Source organism: Myodes glareolus, chromosome 22 (genome assembly GCF_982192425.1).
Source record: "Myodes glareolus chromosome 22, mMyoGla1.1, whole genome shotgun sequence".
Classification (NCBI taxonomy): Eukaryota; Metazoa; Chordata; class Mammalia; order Rodentia; family Cricetidae; genus Myodes; species Myodes glareolus.
This window is the reverse complement of record NC_142047.1, coordinates 13,613,010-13,630,873: the sequence shown is the minus strand read 5'-3', so window position 1 is coordinate 13,630,873 and position 17,864 is coordinate 13,613,010. Positions and strand designations below refer to the sequence as shown.

The 17,864-nt window shown below is 49.8% G+C and overlaps 3 protein-coding genes across 4 annotated transcripts in view; 2 read left to right on the top strand and 1 right to left on the bottom strand.

Annotated features, from left to right (window-relative positions):
• Positions 1-19: 19 nt before the first annotated feature.
• Positions 20-7,489, top strand: Rnaseh2a (ribonuclease H2 subunit A). 2 transcript variants are annotated; one of them, XM_048434691.3, is made up of 8 exons: positions 20-259; positions 452-523; positions 655-781; positions 881-968; positions 4,901-5,038; positions 5,147-5,234; positions 6,745-6,868; positions 6,971-7,489. In XM_048434691.3, exons 1-8 carry the CDS (start codon positions 133-135, stop codon positions 7,113-7,115), a joined length of 909 nt encoding a protein of 302 aa, XP_048290648.1. In that variant the 5' UTR covers positions 20-132; the 3' UTR covers positions 7,116-7,489. The 2 variants fall into 2 exon arrangements, with proteins under 2 accessions (XP_048290648.1, XP_048290649.1); XM_048434692.3 differs by having other exon boundaries at positions 76-215; positions 6,971-7,284.
• Positions 7,490-8,507: 1,018 nt separating this feature from the next.
• On the bottom strand, positions 8,508-12,713 carry Rtbdn (retbindin). Its single transcript, XM_048434723.3, has 6 exons — positions 12,623-12,713; positions 11,905-12,143; positions 10,807-10,960; positions 10,577-10,687; positions 9,576-9,672; positions 8,508-8,879 (listed from the first exon to the last, which is right to left on the bottom strand). The coding sequence occupies exons 2-6, from the start codon at positions 12,071-12,073 to the stop codon at positions 8,694-8,696; spliced, it is 717 nt and encodes a 238-aa protein (XP_048290680.2). The 5' UTR covers positions 12,074-12,143; positions 12,623-12,713; the 3' UTR covers positions 8,508-8,693.
• Positions 12,714-16,483: 3,770 nt separating this feature from the next.
• The window catches only part of Mast1 (microtubule associated serine/threonine kinase 1), a 35,441-nt gene continuing 34,060 nt past the window's right edge, over positions 16,484-17,864 (top strand). Inside the window, exon 1 of the mRNA XM_087900419.1 lies at positions 16,484-16,586. Within this exon, the coding sequence (XP_087756545.1) occupies positions 16,548-16,586 (39 nt within the window). The 5' untranslated portion in view covers positions 16,484-16,547. The remainder of the gene's footprint in view (positions 16,587-17,864) is intronic.

Genomic DNA, 17,864 nt, shown 5'->3' with positions numbered 1-17,864 from the left:
GGTGCGTCGGGGGCGGGCCCTGCACGTCGATTGGTCGGCATCGAGAGCGGCAACTGGACTTGCGGAAAACGCGCGCTGGGAGCTGCGCCTGCAGTCTTGTTTTCTGCAGCTTTTGGCTGTCGCTGAGGCGGCATGGATCTCAGCGAGCTGGAAAGGGACAATACGGGCCGCTGTCGCCTGAGCTCTCCTGTACCTGCCGTGTGCCTCAAGGAGCCGTGCGTCCTGGGCGTGGATGAAGCGGGCCGGGGCCCGGTGCTTGGTGCGCCCCCAGGGCCGCAGGCTGGGAGGCGCGTTGTGAAAGGGGTGTAGATTGCAGGGACGTGGGAGTGGAGATCGACCAGGAGTGATAGTGGGATGTCCTTGGGCCGTGGTGGTGATGAAACAAGGTAGGCGACTTTTAGGTGTTCACTGGTTGGTACCCCGCTCTCAGAAATCTGACTTCCCTCCCAAGGACCCATGGTCTATGCCATCTGTTACTGCCCGCTGTCCCGCCTGACAGATCTTGAAGGCCTGAAAGTGGCAGGTGAGCCTGTGTTGAATGTCTACATTCGGGGTTTTGGGGTATGTGCAGGGGGCAGGTGAGATGGAGGGGGGAAGCGGAACTGAAAGACCCAGCGAGCTGCTCCCCACCCCCCTTTTTCTTTAACTTCTCAGATTCAAAGACCTTGACAGAGAACGAGCGGGAGAGGCTCTTTGCGAAAATGGAGGAGGATGGAGACTTTGTGGGATGGGCTTTGGACATTCTGTCTCCAAACCTGATCTCTACCAGCATGCTTGGGCGGTAAGGGGCCCCTGCGTGGGTGGGGGAAGAGCAACCAACACAGGTTGGCTGGGTTCTGCATCTGGGATGGTGTTGGCTAAGCTCTGTCCCTTACCACAGGGTCAAGTACAACCTCAACTCCCTGTCCCATGATACAGCTGCGGGGCTGATACAGTATGCGCTGGATCAGGGTGTGAATGTCACCCAGGTGAGCTGTTGGGTCACAGCCTTTTGGTGGCCTTCTGGTGAAAGGGGCTTTAAAAAATTGAAGCTGGGGATGGAGTTCAGCTGGTAGGTTGTTTGCCTAGCATGCTTGAAGTCCCGGCTTCCATCCCAGCATTGCTTGAAATCAGAGTTGTAGCACTTAGGAAGTGGAGGCAGGAGGATCAAGATTTTAAGGCCAGCCACCCTTAGCTCCAGAGTGAGTTGGTGTCAGCCTGTACCACCTGGAACCATGTTTTGTTTTGTTTGTTTGTTTTAAATCATAAAGCTGGACATAGTGGAGGAGGAGAATTGTGACTTTCGGGCATACATGAAGACCCTCCATGGCTTAGTTGGTACATGCCTGTTGCAGAGGCATGAGTGTGAAAAGCCATGGTGGCACTCAGGAGGCAGAGGCAGGCTGATCTCTGAGTTCCAGGACATCCACCCATAGTGAGACCCTGTCTAAAACCTTTCTTTGGATCCATAGCCCCCAGTGTAAAGTCAGGCACAGTGACATAAACCTGTCATCCCGATACACTTAACCGGGATGAAGGCAGATCTTGGGGTCTTGCTGGCTAGCCAGTCTAGGTGAATTGGGGAGCTCCAGGTCTAGTGAGAGACCTTGTGTCAAAATAAATAAATAAATTAGGCAAACAAATAAATAAATAAAAACGTACATGTTCATTCAGGTGGAAGCCAGAGGTCACAGTCGGGGATTTTCCTCAGTTGTTCTTCAAAAGTCACCCTAGAGCCAGGCTACAGTAACAGTTGGGGTGGTGGTGTGCACCTTTAGTCCCAGCACTTGAGAGGCAGAGTCAAGTGGATGTCTGTGAGTTTGAGACCAGCCTGGTCTACAGACTGAGTTCCAGCATATCTAAGGCTACACAGAGAAACCCTGTCTCAAACAAAACAAAACAAAACAAAAACAAACAAACAAACAGAGGGCTAGAGAGATGAGAGTTGTGGCAGCTATTCCAGAGGACCTGGGTTGGAGTCCCAGGACCACAGGGTGACTCAGACACAAACATTCTAACTCCAGTTCCAGGCATACATTTTTTTATTTTATGTGCATTGGTGTTTTGCCATGGGTTCTGGCTCCTCTGGAACTGGAATTACAGACAGTTGTGAGCCAACATGTAGGTGCTGGGAATTGAACCTGGGTCCTCGGGAAGAGCAGTCAGTGCTCTTAACCGCTGAGCCATCTCTCCAGCCTGGTTTTTTGTTTTTTTTGAGACAGGTTTCTCTGTACCTTTGGAGCCTGTCCTGGAACTAGCTCTTGTAGACCAGGCTGGCCTTGAACTCACAGAGATGGGTTTTCTTCTTTTTGTTTATTTTTGTTGTTGTTGTTGGTTTAGTTTTGTTTCTGAGAAAGGGTTTGGCTGGCCTTGAACTCAGAGGTTTACCTGCCTCTGCCTCCCAAGGGCTGGGTCTAAAGGTACACGCCACCCACCTTGGGGCCTGGCTATATGGTGGCTTTTGAAGAGCAATGAGGAAAAGCCCTGACTGTGACTTCCGGCTTCCTCCTGAATGTTCATGCACCCTTCACCTGGCGCGCTGAGGCACACGTGCATACACACAGTGGATGGAAGGGAAACGAGGGTCAGCTTTGCAGGTGAGCAGTAGAGCTGTGCCGAGCATGCTCAAGCACCTGCGCCTACTCTCCTACATCAAGGTGGTTCAGTGCATAAGAACCTCTGGCAATCTGAGTTCAATCCTCATGAGGGGGAACTGGCTTCTTCAGTGTCTTCTGACTTCCACAGCCTGGCCTGTGTGTATGTGCACACACATACTACAAAAAGTGAATAAGATTTCCTTTAGGAAAAGTTTAGTTGGCAAATTCAGCATTAGAACCAGATTTTATTTTGATTATTCCTGCCCTAAATATATGCCCCAACCTCCCTATCCTAAGTCTCCAGTGGTCCAGAGTGATTCCACAGTTCTACTTGTTCTGGCTTCTGTCCTATGCCAGGGTCCACCCTACACCTGGGAATCCATCCCATCCAGTTTTCTCAGTGAGCCCACTTTTAGGTGGCCCCCTTTGCCCTGCTTTTTGCAAAGCTGACAGTCTCAGTGAAATGTAGGGTTTTGTTTTGTTTTTTTATTTAATGAACTTAAAAGATTATGTGTATGGCTGTTTGCATGTATGTATGTATGTATATCACATGCATTATGGTGCCCATTGGATGTCAGAAGAAGGTATCAGATCTCCTGCAATTAGAGTTACAAATAGTTTTGAGCCACCGTGTGGGTGTTGGAAGTGAAGCCAGGTCCTCTGAGAACAGCAAGTGCTCTTGACTCCTGAGCCATCTTTCTAACCCTTTTTGTTTTTGAGGGCTATCGTGTAGCTCAGCATGTCCTCCAGCTCCATATGCAGTTAGCCCTTGAGCTTCTGATCTCTACTTCCGTCTTCCAAGAGCTGGGAGGACAGGCCTATGCCACCAAAGCTAGGGATGTGGACCTGGGGACGGAACGGAGGCTTTGAGCGTTCTAGGCAAACACTCTGCCTGCCGAGCCATATCCCCAGCCCAAATGCAAGAATTCTAATGCAGGGTGTTTGCTGCCTCGTCCTCAGCCCCTAGAATAACGGTGCGCACTAAGTGCCCAAGCCTGTCGCATGCTTAGGGAAAGCATATCTTGTTTTAGGTCAGTAGTTCTCAACCTGTGGGTTGCAACCCCTTTGAGGGATCGTTTATCAGATATCCTGCATATCAGATATCTACATTACAGTTCATAACAGCAAAATTATAGTTAGGAAGTAGCAACAAAATAATTTTATGGTTTTTTTTACATGAGTAGCTGTGTTAAAGGAAGATTGAGACCAATGTTTTAAACAGTGCTGTAGGTGGGGCGGAAAGAGCTGCCCGTGTAGTAAGAGGCAGTCTTATGATTGAACTATCCTTAACCCTGATAAATAATTTTTTTAAAAAATTGTGTGGCTGGCCTAGCAGTGGTGGTGCACACCTTTAATCCCAACATTTGGGAGGCAGAGGCAGACAGATCTCTGAGTTCAAGGTCAACCTAGTCTACAGAGTGAGTTCCAGGACAGGCTCCAAAGCTACAGCGAAACCTCCCTTGAAAAGGAAAAAAAACTGGGTTGGAAAGATGGCTGAACAGCTAAGAGCACTTGTTGCTCTTCCAGGTCTGTGTTCAGTTCTTTAACTTTCTCAGTGGCTAAAACTAACTACACCTCCAAGGGATCTGACGCCCTCTCCTGGCCTCTGTAGGCATCAAGCATACAAATGATACATAAACATACATGTAGACAAAATACTCATATGTATAAAATAAAAATATTTTAAATATGTATTATGCCACATATGGAGACACCTACCTTTAATCTGAGGCAGGTACCCCAAAACATTGGTGTGCAGTATATGCGTGAGCACTGACACATACATGTCAAGGCATGCATGGGGAGTCAGGGTAACTCAGAGTCAGCTTTCTCTTGTCTTGGGGGACTGAGTCTCTAACTAAGATCCAGACAGAGCGCAAGCACCTGTACCTGCTAAGCTGTTTCCATGGCCCCCACATTTTATAGTAATTAAAACCCAGGGGGCTCAGCAGTTAGAGAACACTGTCTGTTCTTCTAGGGGCTCCATGTTCAATTTCCAGCACCTCAATGGGAGCTCACAATTGTCTGTGACTCCAGTTCCAGGGCATCTGACCTGACCTCTTCTGGCCTCTGCAATCACCAGGCAAACGCATGCACAGACACACATGCAGACAAAACATCCGTACAAGGCAAGCGCATGCACAGACATACATGCAGACAGAACACTTGTACACCATAAGATGAAACAACACTGGGCTGGCAGCTTAGTGCTAGGAATTGAGTTTGGTCCTCAGTAGAGTAGGAGACTGCGTGCTTTACAGTTGTCTTTTCTGCTGTTGGTTAGGTGATTCCATTTCTTTTCTGTGTTTCTGTCACCATGGCAGGTATTTGTGGACACTGTAGGAATGCCAGAGACGTACCAGGCTCGGCTGCAACAACGCTTTCCAGGGATAGAGGTGACAGTCAAGGCCAAAGCAGATTCCCTGTTCCCTGTGGTCAGTGCTGCCAGCATCTTTGCCAAGGTTAGCATCCTGCCGGCCAAGGCCCATTCCCAGCATCTCCCCTGTGTAGGGACAGGCAAGACTCCCATGAGGAAGGAGACACTAAACTACTTCCTGCCTTGCCTGCAGGTGGCTCGAGACCAGGCTGTGAAGAACTGGCAGTTTGTGGAGAGTTTGCAGGATCTGGACTCTGACTATGGCTCAGGCTATCCCAATGGTGAACTGAGGGGCTTCTTTTCATTACGTTTTAAAAACTCTTTTATAATACTCTGGAGGCATAAGCAGGAGGATCTCTGGGTTTGAGGCCATTCTGCTCTACATAGTAAGCTTCACAACAGCTAGGGCTATATGAAGACCCTGTCTCAAAAGGCAAAACAAAATTCTATTTTATATGTATGGGTGGTTTGCCAGCATGTATATCTGTGTGCCATGTGCATGTCTGATGCCTGCAAAACACATGGTGCACATATGTAAAATAAAAGGAAATATTTTCAGAAATCAAAATGAGGTCTGGAGAGGTGGTTCAGTAGCTAAGAGTACTTGACTGCTCTTGCTGAGGACCAGAGTTCAGTTCCCAGCACCCACATTGGGCAGCTCATAACTGTCTGTAACTTCAGCTTTAGGGAAGCCAGTGGCCTCCAAGGGTACATGCATTCATACACACAGAGACACACATACATACACTTTAAAATAAACATTAAGCCTGGCAGTGGTGGCACATGCCTTTAATATCAGCACTCAGGAAGCAGAGACAGGCTGATCTCTGTGAGTTTGAGGCCACCCTGGTCTATAGAGTAAGTTCCAGAACAGCCAGGACTACAAAGAGAAACCCTGTCTGAAAAACCAAAAATAAATATTTAAAAACTGGAAGATTAAAAAAAAGGAAAATAAAATTGGGTGGTGGTATACATCTTTGATCCCAGCACTCGGGAGGCAGAGGCAGGTGGATCTGTGTGAGTTTGCAGTCAGCCTGGGCTACATAGAGAAACCCTGTCCTGAAGAACCAAAGCAAGCAAACAAAAGCAAATGGAAGGCGTTGGGCCACAGATTCATTTCATACTCTTTCCATTATGAGACTCACAGTCTCCTCCGTTATGGACAGGAATACTTGCACACCCACTCCCCAAACACAAGCGCGGACATGGGCTGCTGCGAGGATTCAGCGACTTAAGGCTGGTGTATACCTCAGTGGCAGAATATGTGCTCATCGTGGACAAGGCCTTGAGTTCCACCCCACAACAAAATTCTTAAGAAAGAAAAGGTTAAGCTAGACACAGTAGTACTTTCTTATCCTTGAAACAGGAGCAGGAGGATCACAAGTTTGGGGCTAACGTGGGCAGCATAGCAAGACCTTGTCCCAGACAAAAAAAATCAGTTTGATGACTGTTATCCTTGTGTTTTAGGGAGTTGTCTCAGAAATACTCCCAAAACTTCTTAAGCACTGATGAGACACAGAATGGGGGTTGGAGACAGACTATACCTGCCTATGCAAAGGACATGGGACAGATAGGAACTTAAGATAGAGGGGGTGTCTTTGTACTCAAAAAAACCAAAGACATGCGTCCTTAATCCCAACATTCTGGAGGCAGAGGCAGGCGGGTGACCAGTCAGTGATCTACAGAGTGAAATTCTGTCTTAACAACAACAACAAAGAAGCTGAGGACGAAGGTGTCACGTGACTGTCACCTGCCACTCTGGTGCAATCACCATTATTTCTCTCTCCCTAGATCCCAAGACGAAAGCCTGGTTGAGGAAACACGTGGACCCCGTCTTTGGCTTCCCCCAGTTTGTTCGGTTCAGCTGGAGCACAGCACAGGCCATCCTGGAAAAGGAGGCAGAAAGTGTCACGTGGTTCGTGTCCTGAGCGTGCTGAGGGGGCAGAAGAGGGAGGGAGGCCATGTTTGTTCACTCAGTTTCTTGGGAAGTGGCCAGTGTCATTCCTTTTCCCCACAGGGAGGACTCGGCCGCTGAGGAAGATCCTGAGCGACCAGGAAGGATCACATCCTACTTCCTCAGCCAGGGACCTCAGACCTGCCGCCCACAGCTCCCCCACAGATACTTCCAGGAGCGAGGCCTGGAGGCAGCCAGCAGCCTCTAGGAGTGAATGTGTGTACCTACCCCTAGGAATGAAAGCTGTTCACAGAGAGTAAACGCTGTGCTTTGTGGCTGAGGTCTGGCAGGAGTATGCCCGTGGCTGGCAGCTGACTCCTCAAACAGAATAGGTGTTTCTAGGTTGGTACAGTTTGATAAATTTTTTTTTAAAGCAATGTGTCACTGTGTAGCCCTAGTTTGCAGGAACTCACTAAGTAGACCAGGCTGGCCTTGAGCTCACCGAGATCCACCTGCCTCTGCCTCCCAAGTGTTGGGATTAAAGGTGTGCTCCACCACCCAGCAATAAGGCTGTCCTTGAACTCAACAGGATTCATCTGCTTTTGCCTCTGGAGTGCTTGTGAGTAAAGGTGTGTGCTACCATGCTTGGCCCCGTTTTAGATTTTTGTCTTGTTTTTCAAGACAGGATTTCTCTATGTAGCCCAGACTGTCCTAGAACTCAATTTGTAAACCAGACTGGCCTTAAACTCACAGAAGTCTGCCTTTGTGTTTTCTCCCGAGAGATGGAAATAAAGGTGTTGCTAGGCAGTGGCGACGCATGCCTTTAATCCCAGCACTTGGGAGACAGAAGCAGGTGGATCTCTGTGAGTTTGAGGCCAGCCTGGTCTATAGAGTGAGATCCAGGACAGCCAGCTCTCTCTGAGGGGTAGGGGGAAGATATACATATCTGTGCGTGTATGTGTGTGTGTGTGTTGCATGCAGATATGTCTCTGCACCACATCCATGCAATACTCAATGAAGTCAGAAGAGGGCACCAAATCACCTCCAACTGGAGTTAGAGATGGTTTGGAGCCACCTTGTGGGTATTGGGAATCAGGTCCTCTGCTGTAGAAGGAGCGGTGGGCAGGAGAGTCAGTGCCGTTGTAGTGGCGCACACCTTTAATCCCAGCATTTGGGAGTCAGAGGCAGACACACCTCCGTGTAAGTTCAGGTCAGGCAAGGCTACATGAGATCCTGACTCAAAGCCAGAAATAGTTTGTTTATTTGGGGGAAAGGAACAAATGTGGAGGTCAGAGGACAACTTGCAAAAAAAAATTTTTCTTTTTCTTTTCGTTTTTTTGAGACAGGGTTTCTCTGTAGCTTTGGAGCCTGTCCTGGAACTAGCTCTTGTAGACCAGGCTGGTATCGAACTCACAGAGATCCGCCTGCCTCTGTCTCCCGAGTGCTGGGATTAAAGGCATGTGCCACCACCGCCCGGCAAGAATTGGTTCTTTTGCTACTGTGTGAGTTCTGGGGATAGAGCATAGGTCATCAGTTGGCCTGCTGGGCCATTTTCCTGGTCTCTCTTTCCTTTCCTTTCCTCTCCCCCTCTTCCTCCTCCCCTATGAGATTATCATTTTTTTGCAGCTTCCCAACTACTCCAAGCAGCAACCACATCGTATAACGTGGTCTAGGCAGTAACTTTATTCTGGGAAAGAGAGCAAATAAGTGAGAGGTGAGCCATTTCTAGGATAGTGGGTAGAAAAAAAAAAAATCTGTCTAGGCAGCCCCAGGGCGTGGCGTGGTTTGGGAGGGAGAGGAGAGGAATGTGACTCTATTTGGCTCCTGACCCAGGGAAGCCAAACATCTACTCAGGGCTGTCTCCGCTGCCGCTACCGCTGCCGCTGCCTGCAGCATTCAAGATCCAGGTGCGAGAGCGGCGGGCACGTGGGGAGGAGGTGGAGACATTGAGACAGTGGCGTGAACCTGGAGCTGCCACCCGTAGTGTGTGGCCCAGAACTGTGCGGCACAGGTCTTCAGCATTGGCGAAGGTCTAGGAGAAAGGGTGGGGTCAGGGTTAAAGAAGGTGGAGCCTGCGTTGCTGGGACAGGTCTTCTGGTCCAGGGTGTGATCTGAGCAATGGTGTTCCTTTGAGGGACTGGTCAGTCTCTGGCAGGGCCAGGGGAGGGATAACAGATTTCTTGGGCCTGCTGAGAACCCAGAGCAAAGACAGTAGCATGGAAGGAGAGTCTGGCGTCAGTGGGCTCCTGGGCACCATGCACACGTCCCACACTGAGGCTGGAACGGTGGGAGAGTGGAGCATGAGCCTATGGCCCTTTAGACTAGAGAGATGGTTCAGCCAGTAAGAGAATTGGCTGCTCTTACAGAGATCCCAGGTTAGATTTCCAGCACCCACGTGGTAGTTTACAACCGTAATTGCAATTCTAGGGACTCCACATTGTGTAAGGAGTTCCTCCAGGCACATAGGTAGTACACATGCAGGCAGGCAAAACACTCATACACAGAATAAAAGTAAGTCTTTAAAGATGATCCAGCTGTGGTAACCCACACTTTTAAAGGGATTGAGAGTACTAGAGCAACAGGCAGCCTGGTCTAAGTAGTGAGTTTCAGGATAGCAAGAGCTACGTAGAAAGTCCCTAACTCAAAGTAAAAGACCTCAGGTGTTGGAGCATGTCGGTTCTTCAGACCACAGTATGAATCCCACCCAACCCCTCGCTTTGGTCCTCACCTGCCCATAGGTGCGGCAGCTGGCCTCACAGCCCCTCTTCCCAGAGGGCTGCAGCCAAGTCGGACCACAGGTGAAATCTGCCTTGCAGGTAGTGAACCTGAGTATATGAGAAGGGAAAATGGGTTAGGGTTTTGGAGCCAGTTTGTCCTGCTCTCTGACCAACAGCCTCACCCTCAGGCTCCATCCCTTCAAAAGACCAACCCAGCCTTTGCAGGGTCCATATCCCAGGCTGATTCATTTATTCCTAGACAGGCCCTGAAGTTAGTCTAGAAGCTGTTTGGTGTCTCAGGATGACCTTGAATTCCTGACCCACTTTCCCAAGTACTGGTATTAGAGGCCACCAGTACCACCACACTATCCATTCCCTTCACCTTTTAAAAAGTATTTAACTTAATTTTTAAGTTAGGGTTTCTCTGTGTAGCCCTGACTGTCCTGGAATTAACTCTGTAGACCAGGCTGGCCTGGAACTCAGAGATCCTCCTGCCTCTGCTTCCTGAGTGCTGGAACTTAAGGCATGTGCCACCATCACCCAACTTAAAATTACTTTTAAATTATGTGTGTACACACTAGTGCTGGTGCCAGGGGGATTCCAAAGAGGACGTCAGATACCCTGGAGCTGGAATTATAAGCAACTGTGAGCCTGACATAAGTATTGGGAACTGAACCCAGGTCCTCTGAAAAAGTAGTAAGCACTCTTAACGGCTGAGCCATCTCTCCAGCCCAGAGAACCTGTTTGTGAGCTGCTCCTTGCATTCCTCTTTTAGCTCCTCTAAGGGTCAAAAACTTGAATCTTTTGAAACTTCCTGGCCGTCCAGAGCCATGGTTTCACGCTGCCTTAAATGCTAGTTCATTCTCTTTTACCGTGGCATCTACCTGGATCTACCCTTTTACCTCGGGTACACACTAGATCTCTTCTCATAGACCGACCCTTGCTCTGTAGGGGCTAAGGCCCTCCGCCCTGCCCATACTGTAGGGCACGCCCCTGTCCCCGCCTCCCTTACCAAGTCTGGCAGAGCTCCGGGCAGAGAGGCTGCTCTTGGTGCACTCCAAGCAGCGGCGGGTGGAAGCGATTGCGGAGGGTACGTTGGAGGCGTCCCAAGAAGAATTCACATCTGGACGTGGGAGAGACAGAACAGGCAGGGCACAGTCCTCAGGGGAAATGAAGTCTGAGCCCAGGTGCGGACAAATAGGGCGAAGAGCAGATGGACAGGCTAGTGGGTGCAGTACTCACTCTGGGCTTGGCACACCGCAGCTCTCTAGGGGGATTCCTGGGCTTGATGCCTCTGGCCTGTCTATCTCTGAGGCACAGCAAGGTTCTGGTGATGTCTGTGAACCAGGATCTTGGATCCTCGGGTAAGGCTGTGGAACCGAGGACTGAGGGTGCCCTGACAACAGGAATTTTATCAGCCATCCCAAAGAGAAGAACCTTAAAAAGATTTCTCTTGAGTTGAGTGAAACGGCATGGATCTGCAATCCCAGACACTTGGAGGCTGGAGCAGAGGGAACTTAGATCCTGGGTGAGAATAAGAACAAATAGGGCTAGGGATGGCCTAGTGGTATAAAGCTTGCCGAGTGTGTAAAAGGCACCAGGTTCAACTCCCATTATTGGAGACATTTTTCTGAGAAATGTGACTTCAAGCAGAACCGTGTATCACTCATAATGGGTTATGTCTGTGTTTCTTTGTATGCACTTCATTTCCACAACACCTGCATGTTAGCTCTGTGATTTCTCCATGTTCTTATATACTGGGGATTGGATCTAGGGCACTACCCATGTTAGGCATACATTCTATCATTGAGTTATATCTTCAGCATTATTTATACTAATTTTTAGAATTGTATTTGTTGTATGTGTAGTCATGTACCATCGCGTGTGTGTATGGAGGTCAGGGCAAGTTGCAGGAGTTGATTCTCTCTTCACCATATGAGTTCCAGGAACCTAACTCAGGTTGTTGAGCTTTTGGCAGTCATTTCTACCCACTGAGCCCTCTCGTCAGCCCTATGCATTTATTTTGAGATAGAGTTTCATGTGGTTCAGCCTGGCCTTCCAACTCCCTATGTAGCTGGCCTTGAAACCCTAATCCTCCTACATCCACCTTCTGCGTGCTGGGATTACAGGTGGGCATCACAGAACCTCTCTCTCTACCCCGGTCAACTGACTGGCTCAAGGTCACAGCACCAAAGTGTGGATTTGAAATTGGAACCAAGCAGCCTGATACCCAGAGACTGGTATTATCACTAACCCTGGCTGCCCACCCTCGTCACTACCCTCTTATAAGGAAGCTCAGAGTGGGGTTTCTCTGGGTTAGGATTTACATAAGATGCTCACCTGCTAGGTGCAGCTGGGTTGTGCGCACACTGGCTGGCAGCCCAGGGTGTCCCCAGAACATAACTTGCAGGGGGTGACTCCCTCCACAGGCCACCAAGAAGATCCATGCCAGGATCAGTCGCAGGGCCCAGTCCAGGCTGCTGGGTTGAAAGTGGCCTTTGTGGGCCATGTCCACCTGAGACAAGAGCCAGCTGGTATGGAAGGGTGAGGTGTGACTGTCCTGGAGGTTCAGCTCGGCGCTGGTGAGCGGACACCAGAGATGAGTGCCAGGAAGAACAGAGAATGGGCAATACTAGAGGAGGCCAGGCAAAGGCCAGGCTCTCAGAACCCTAGGGGGAGTTTCAGGGAAGAGCCCCTCCCAGCACACACATTCTTTCTGGCCCACGCACCACCCCCAGCTTAAACCACACATGCAAACAATCTCTCACCCTGTTTGCCCTCTGCTACTAACTTCCTTCAGAGGAGCAGGATCACCTCAGCTCTTCCACCCAAGATTTCCTCTCTCTCTCCAGCCCTGCCCTCCTCACTACTTTCACGGTCACCTTCTCTGGATCCACAATCGGCTTAGGAGCTTCCGCCCTGGTCTGGACCTTTAGTATGAGCTCGATTCTGGCAGGGCTGGGGTTCTGCCCCTAGGTACTACAAGCTTCTGGACAGAGGAAGGCAAGGGTATGGGAGACAAGATTTCCCACCTCCCTACCTACTCCCTGCCACTCACCTTTAGCGGGCTGGCGTATAGGGGCTGTGAAGACACCTCAGAACCACAGAACAAGGCCAGTGAACAGCGGCAACTGTAAGGGGTGCGGTTTGCTTCAGGGGCGGGGCTTTCCAAAGTCCCACCCGCCACAGCCACAAAACACGTGCTCTTGGGACTGGTGCATTTATATTAACAAGCTTGCCTTGTGTTAAACTCGGGATTTAAGATCCTGTCTGTCTGACTGACTTGGGTGCGTGCGTGTGTGTGATGTGTGGGTAACCCTGTGTCTCTGTCTCTCTTCTGTGTTGTATGAGAGAATGTCTCTTGAGTACGTGGTTTCATGTGCATGCTGGCTGGTATAGACTGCTGTACCTTTCTCCAGTTATTGTAATCCGTGTCCTTTAGCATTCTGTTCATTAATTCAAGATATTTGTTTATTTGTTTTGCTTTTTTTGAGACAAGGTTCTATGTAACTTTGGCTGTCCTGGAACTTGCTCTGTAGACCTTAAATTCACAGAAATCTGCCTGCTTCTGTCTCCCAAGTGCTAGGGTTAAAGGTGTGCACCACCACACCTGCCCAATAGACATTTATTAAACATACACTCTGAGAAGCTGGGCATGGTGGCCCACACCTTTAATCCCAGCACTGAGGAGACAGAGGCAGGAGAATTGGTCTGCAGAATGAGTTCTAGGACAGCCATGGCAGAATTCCTACCTCAAAAAGAAACACATAAAGCAACACGGTACTGGTTTCTGGGGTGCACTTATACAAGATCTGGCAATCTGTTTTCACAGAATTGACTCGACTCTAGATGGAGAACCAGGTGGGGGAAAAGCGCTGGAGAAGGGGGTGTGCATGGCTCTCATGCACCTGTGTGCCAGCTGCTGGGAGGAGTGTGTATCTGTGTGTTAAGTGGGAACTGTGCACCATAGAGCATCCTTGGGTTTTGGAGTTGTACATGTTGGGTTTGTAATTTTTTTTTAAGTGTGTTTGCATTTGATAAGTGTCTGTATGTCCGTTTTTCCTAAATATATGTTTGTATGATTGCAGAATGTAAGTTTTTAAGAAGGTATCTTTTTAAAAAGGTTTATTTTATGTACATGAGTGCTTTATCTGCATGTATGTCTTTATGCAAGAAGAGGGCATGTTGCTGCTGGGAAATGAACTCCAGACCTCTGGAAGAGTAGTCAGTGTTCTTAGCTGCTGAGCCATCTCTCCAGCCTGTGTGTGTGTGTGTGTGTGTGTGTGTGTGTGTGTGTGTGCTTGTTTATGTATATTATGTGTGTCTGTTTGCTGGATATTTGCAAATATTTATGTTTGTTGTGTGTGATTCTCTTTGCTGATTTTGTGTGTGTGTGTGTTTTTATATTTTACTATTTTAAGACAGGTGTGTGTGTGTGTGTGTGTGTCTGTCTGTCTCTTTGGATATGAGTGCAGTCGCCCTATGAGGTCATAGTCCTCTGATCCAACTGGAGCTGGAGTTACAGGCAGCAATGAGCTGCCTGACATGGGTGCTGGGAATTGAACTTGGGTCCTCTGCATGGGTGGTATGTTCTCTTAACCACTGAACAATCTCCCTAACCCATTATGCATGCTTTTGGAGAATAAGTGGGTCTTTATTTGAGGAGTGTGTACACATTATGTGTGAGTACTTGTTTGTGTCTGTGTTTAAAGAGTAAGATGTGTAAGGATATGCAGTGTTTGTGAATGTATTTGTAGAATATGTGTGTACACAACAGTGTATGTGCAGAGCACTTTCTGCTTTTACTCCTATGTCATATGCATGTTTTTAGAGATATGCATCCATCCTTATAGAATATGTATAGCACCACCAGAAATGTGTCTCCCTCCTATCTCACAGTGAGGCAGGCATTTTTAAAGGCTTACTTTAATTATTTAATAAAAAATAATTATTTAATTATTTTAGTATGCATTGGGTCTGGGGGTATGTGTGCACTTTACTGTAGTTGCCTGGGGAGGTCAGATGCCTCTGATCACCCAGAGCTGAGGGTACATGCTCTTGTCAACTACCCAGTGTGGATCTGGGAGCCAAACTCTGTTTCTCTGCAAGAGCATCAATCACTCTACTTCTAGTTTAAGTTATGTTATGCATATAGGTATTTTGACTGCATGTATATGCCCATCATGTTTGTGCCTGGTACCTATAGAGGCCAAACGAAGATCTCAGATCCCCTGGAATAGGAGTTATGAACAGTTGTGAGCCACTACATGGGTGCTAGGAATTAAACTCAGGTCTTCTGGAAGAGCAGTCAGTGTACTCTTAGTGGGTAAGACATCCCTGCAGCTTGTTGTGGAACTTAACCTCTCTGGCCCAAAGGCAGGGATGTAGCTTTGGTCTTTTCATTGCTGAACTCCTATATTGCCAAATTTTGTACTTTCTCACCGAACATGCTCAGTAGATGTTGAGTAAGGAAATTAATGAATTAATGCCTCCCTAGGGAAGGATATCCCTATGTAACCCAGGCTAGACTGGAACCTCTATTTCTCTATCTTTCTATGAGCAACAGTGACATCATAGAGGTCCCAGGAGCCAACTGTTACAGGAAACAGCTTTTGTCTGGGCTGGACCAAGGTGGTTGAGAGTCATATCTATCGTGTTTGTGGGGTTTGCCTCCCTCAAGACCCTGTGCACACGCATGCCCTCATCGCCTTCACGGTGCTCACATTTCAGCACCGTGGACAGGAGCACGAAGCCAGCACCAGGGACAGCTTTCTAGGCTGGGAACAAGAGAAAAATTGCAAGTCGTGGATAGACAAATATAAGCAACAGACTCATTGAGGTGGTTATGCTGACCAACTGAGAAAGATGCAGGCAACAATAACACAGGCAAAGGTGCAGAAACGAGGGCCAACCACCAAGAACACACTGACCCAGCCCTCTTCTCCCCTCCGTTGTCCAATGGAGGTCACACTAGTTCAGAGGGCCACCCTTCCACTTCCCGCTCTGTCTAGGGTTCAGGTGATGTCCTCTCCAACGCTGGGAAGCGTGGTCTAGTTTGGCCTAAACCGAGTGAGCTGGAGCGGAGTAAGGATCACTCCATCTGCCCCCTCCCCAGCTACCAGCTAATCGCTCTTATAAATATATCCTGACCTGGCCTAACTCCTTAATCCTGACCATGAGGCAAAGACTCTGGAGGGGCTGCAGGACTTAAGGGGTTCTGTCCTGTGTCAGGCAAAGGAAGGAGGTCTGAGTTGAGTGTATATACACATTTTTCTGAGGGGGAAACTCCCATGAGAACCAGCCTCTTGGCTGAACACGTGACTCTGGAAGAATGCATCTGTGGAGATCTGAGGATGTCCTGGGGTGGAGACAGTTTCCCACAGAGAAGAGAATATGCCTTCGAGTGGTCCCATTGTGGGGGATATTCGCTCCAGGGTGCCCAAATATGTCACCAATAGGATCTTTGAAGAAATGCCTCTTCAGGAAGGGGGATATTGAGATGAAGCGTCACCTCTCAGACACTATCTGTATTAGAAGTGATTTTCAGGGTGAAGGGATAGCTCTTCATGGCAGATCACATCCTTGTGGGAATGTGTCGCCTGTGGGGGGGCCGCTAGTCGCACCGGGAATTCGTCTGTTGAGAATAGCTCCCTTGGGGATCTTTCTTGGGTTGGAGGGTCTGTGCAAGAGAATGTCTTGATAGGGTCTCTCGCCAGCATGCCTCCCTTTGGGACATCTGGAGGCTCCACCCACCCAACCCTGCTCGCCCCACCACCACCAGCGCGGGCAACGGTGGCCGAAACCGGGCTCCAGCTCCCAGACGCAGTGACGGCGCCGGGCCCGCCCCGCTTCGCTCCGCCCTCCGCCCCCCCTCCCTCACCGGCCGCCGCCGCGGTCCCCGAGGCTTCTCTCTTCCTCCCTCCTCCCTCCTCCTGCTGCCGCCACTTCCCTCCTCCCTCCCCCGGACCGAAGTCGCCGCCGCCATGGACGATTCGGGCCTGATTCGCCGCCGGAGGCTGCAGGTACGCTGCAGCCCGGGCTCCAAGGAGGGGATGGGGTCGGTGCCCTGGGGCGGGGCCGAGCAGGACGCAGGAGAACTTGCGCCCGGGTCGGCCCTGGCGACCCTTAGTACTGCTAGAGGATGCTCTGGGCTAGGAGTGCAGTGGCCGCGCGTCCTGGCAGCGCGGACCCCGCCCCTCAGGCGTTGCCCGTGTATCCCGGAGGCTACTGGAGGGGCTGCATCCTAGCGCGCCCCCTCGAGGATGGTCTGGGCTGCATCTGGCCCCACCGGAGTCGGAGGCAGCGGGGCCCAGGTCCTTGCCCAGACGTTTGGACAGTCTGGGGGTGAAGGTGCGGCAAGTAAAGTTATTGCCCCAGGGTTCGAGCCCCTCGGGGTTACCAGCACTTCAGCAGCTGTAAACATGTTTGTTCGTCAGCCTCCCACCTCACCGCCTCAGAGCCCTTCCTAGGCTTGCGAACCTGAGTCCTCCATTCACCTGTCTGGCCACTAGGACTCTTCCTACTGCCCTAATTGGACAGGCACCTAGACAGCCTTCCCACTTTGCATTCCACCCCCTCCACTACAATACTCCCACCACACACACACACATACACACACCCGCCCGCGATCCTTAAGTCCAGCCCAGCTTGTGGGTGGGCGGGAGCGATTTTTAGCTCCTTGCAATCAGTCTTCGAAGATGCTGGTCGCTAGGCTGCGCAGGCGCAGGAGGCGTGAGTCCAGTGCACAGAGTGGGATATTGAGGGGTTTTGGAGTGAGGGAAAGCTGAAACAAATCCTCAGGCAGGTAGGGAGTTTGAGGCTGAAACTGTCCTCTGAGGTTTGGCTTGTCCTTCTGAGTTTATAAACTAACCTCACAGGGGAAATGATCAAGGCTTAACGCCTAGGGCTACCTAGAAGCTGGTTCTTCTGAGCCTCCTTGGAGGTCAGTCCCTGATTGTGCTCCAGAATTTAGACTAAATCAGTTGTGAGCCCAGGCTCTTGTCCAATTGTAGGCTCCCTTAATGCATCATTTCCAAGATCAAGACCACGGAGAGGTGAGCAATCAGTAAGGGCAGGGGGGAAAATGAGACTCAGTAGGAAAGACATCCCAGGAGGCTGGAACAGCCCCTGATTGGAAAGCTAATTTGCTTTCAAACAGAGTCTCAAAGCCTGGGTTTCTCGACGTCTTTCCTCACTTTCCCTCCTGCTCCCAGGGTAGATCAGGAGTGTGAGTCTTGAGTACGAGAGGGTGTTGCGGCAAAGCCAGAGGAAGTACTACAGCAGCTAAGCCGGTCCAAGGC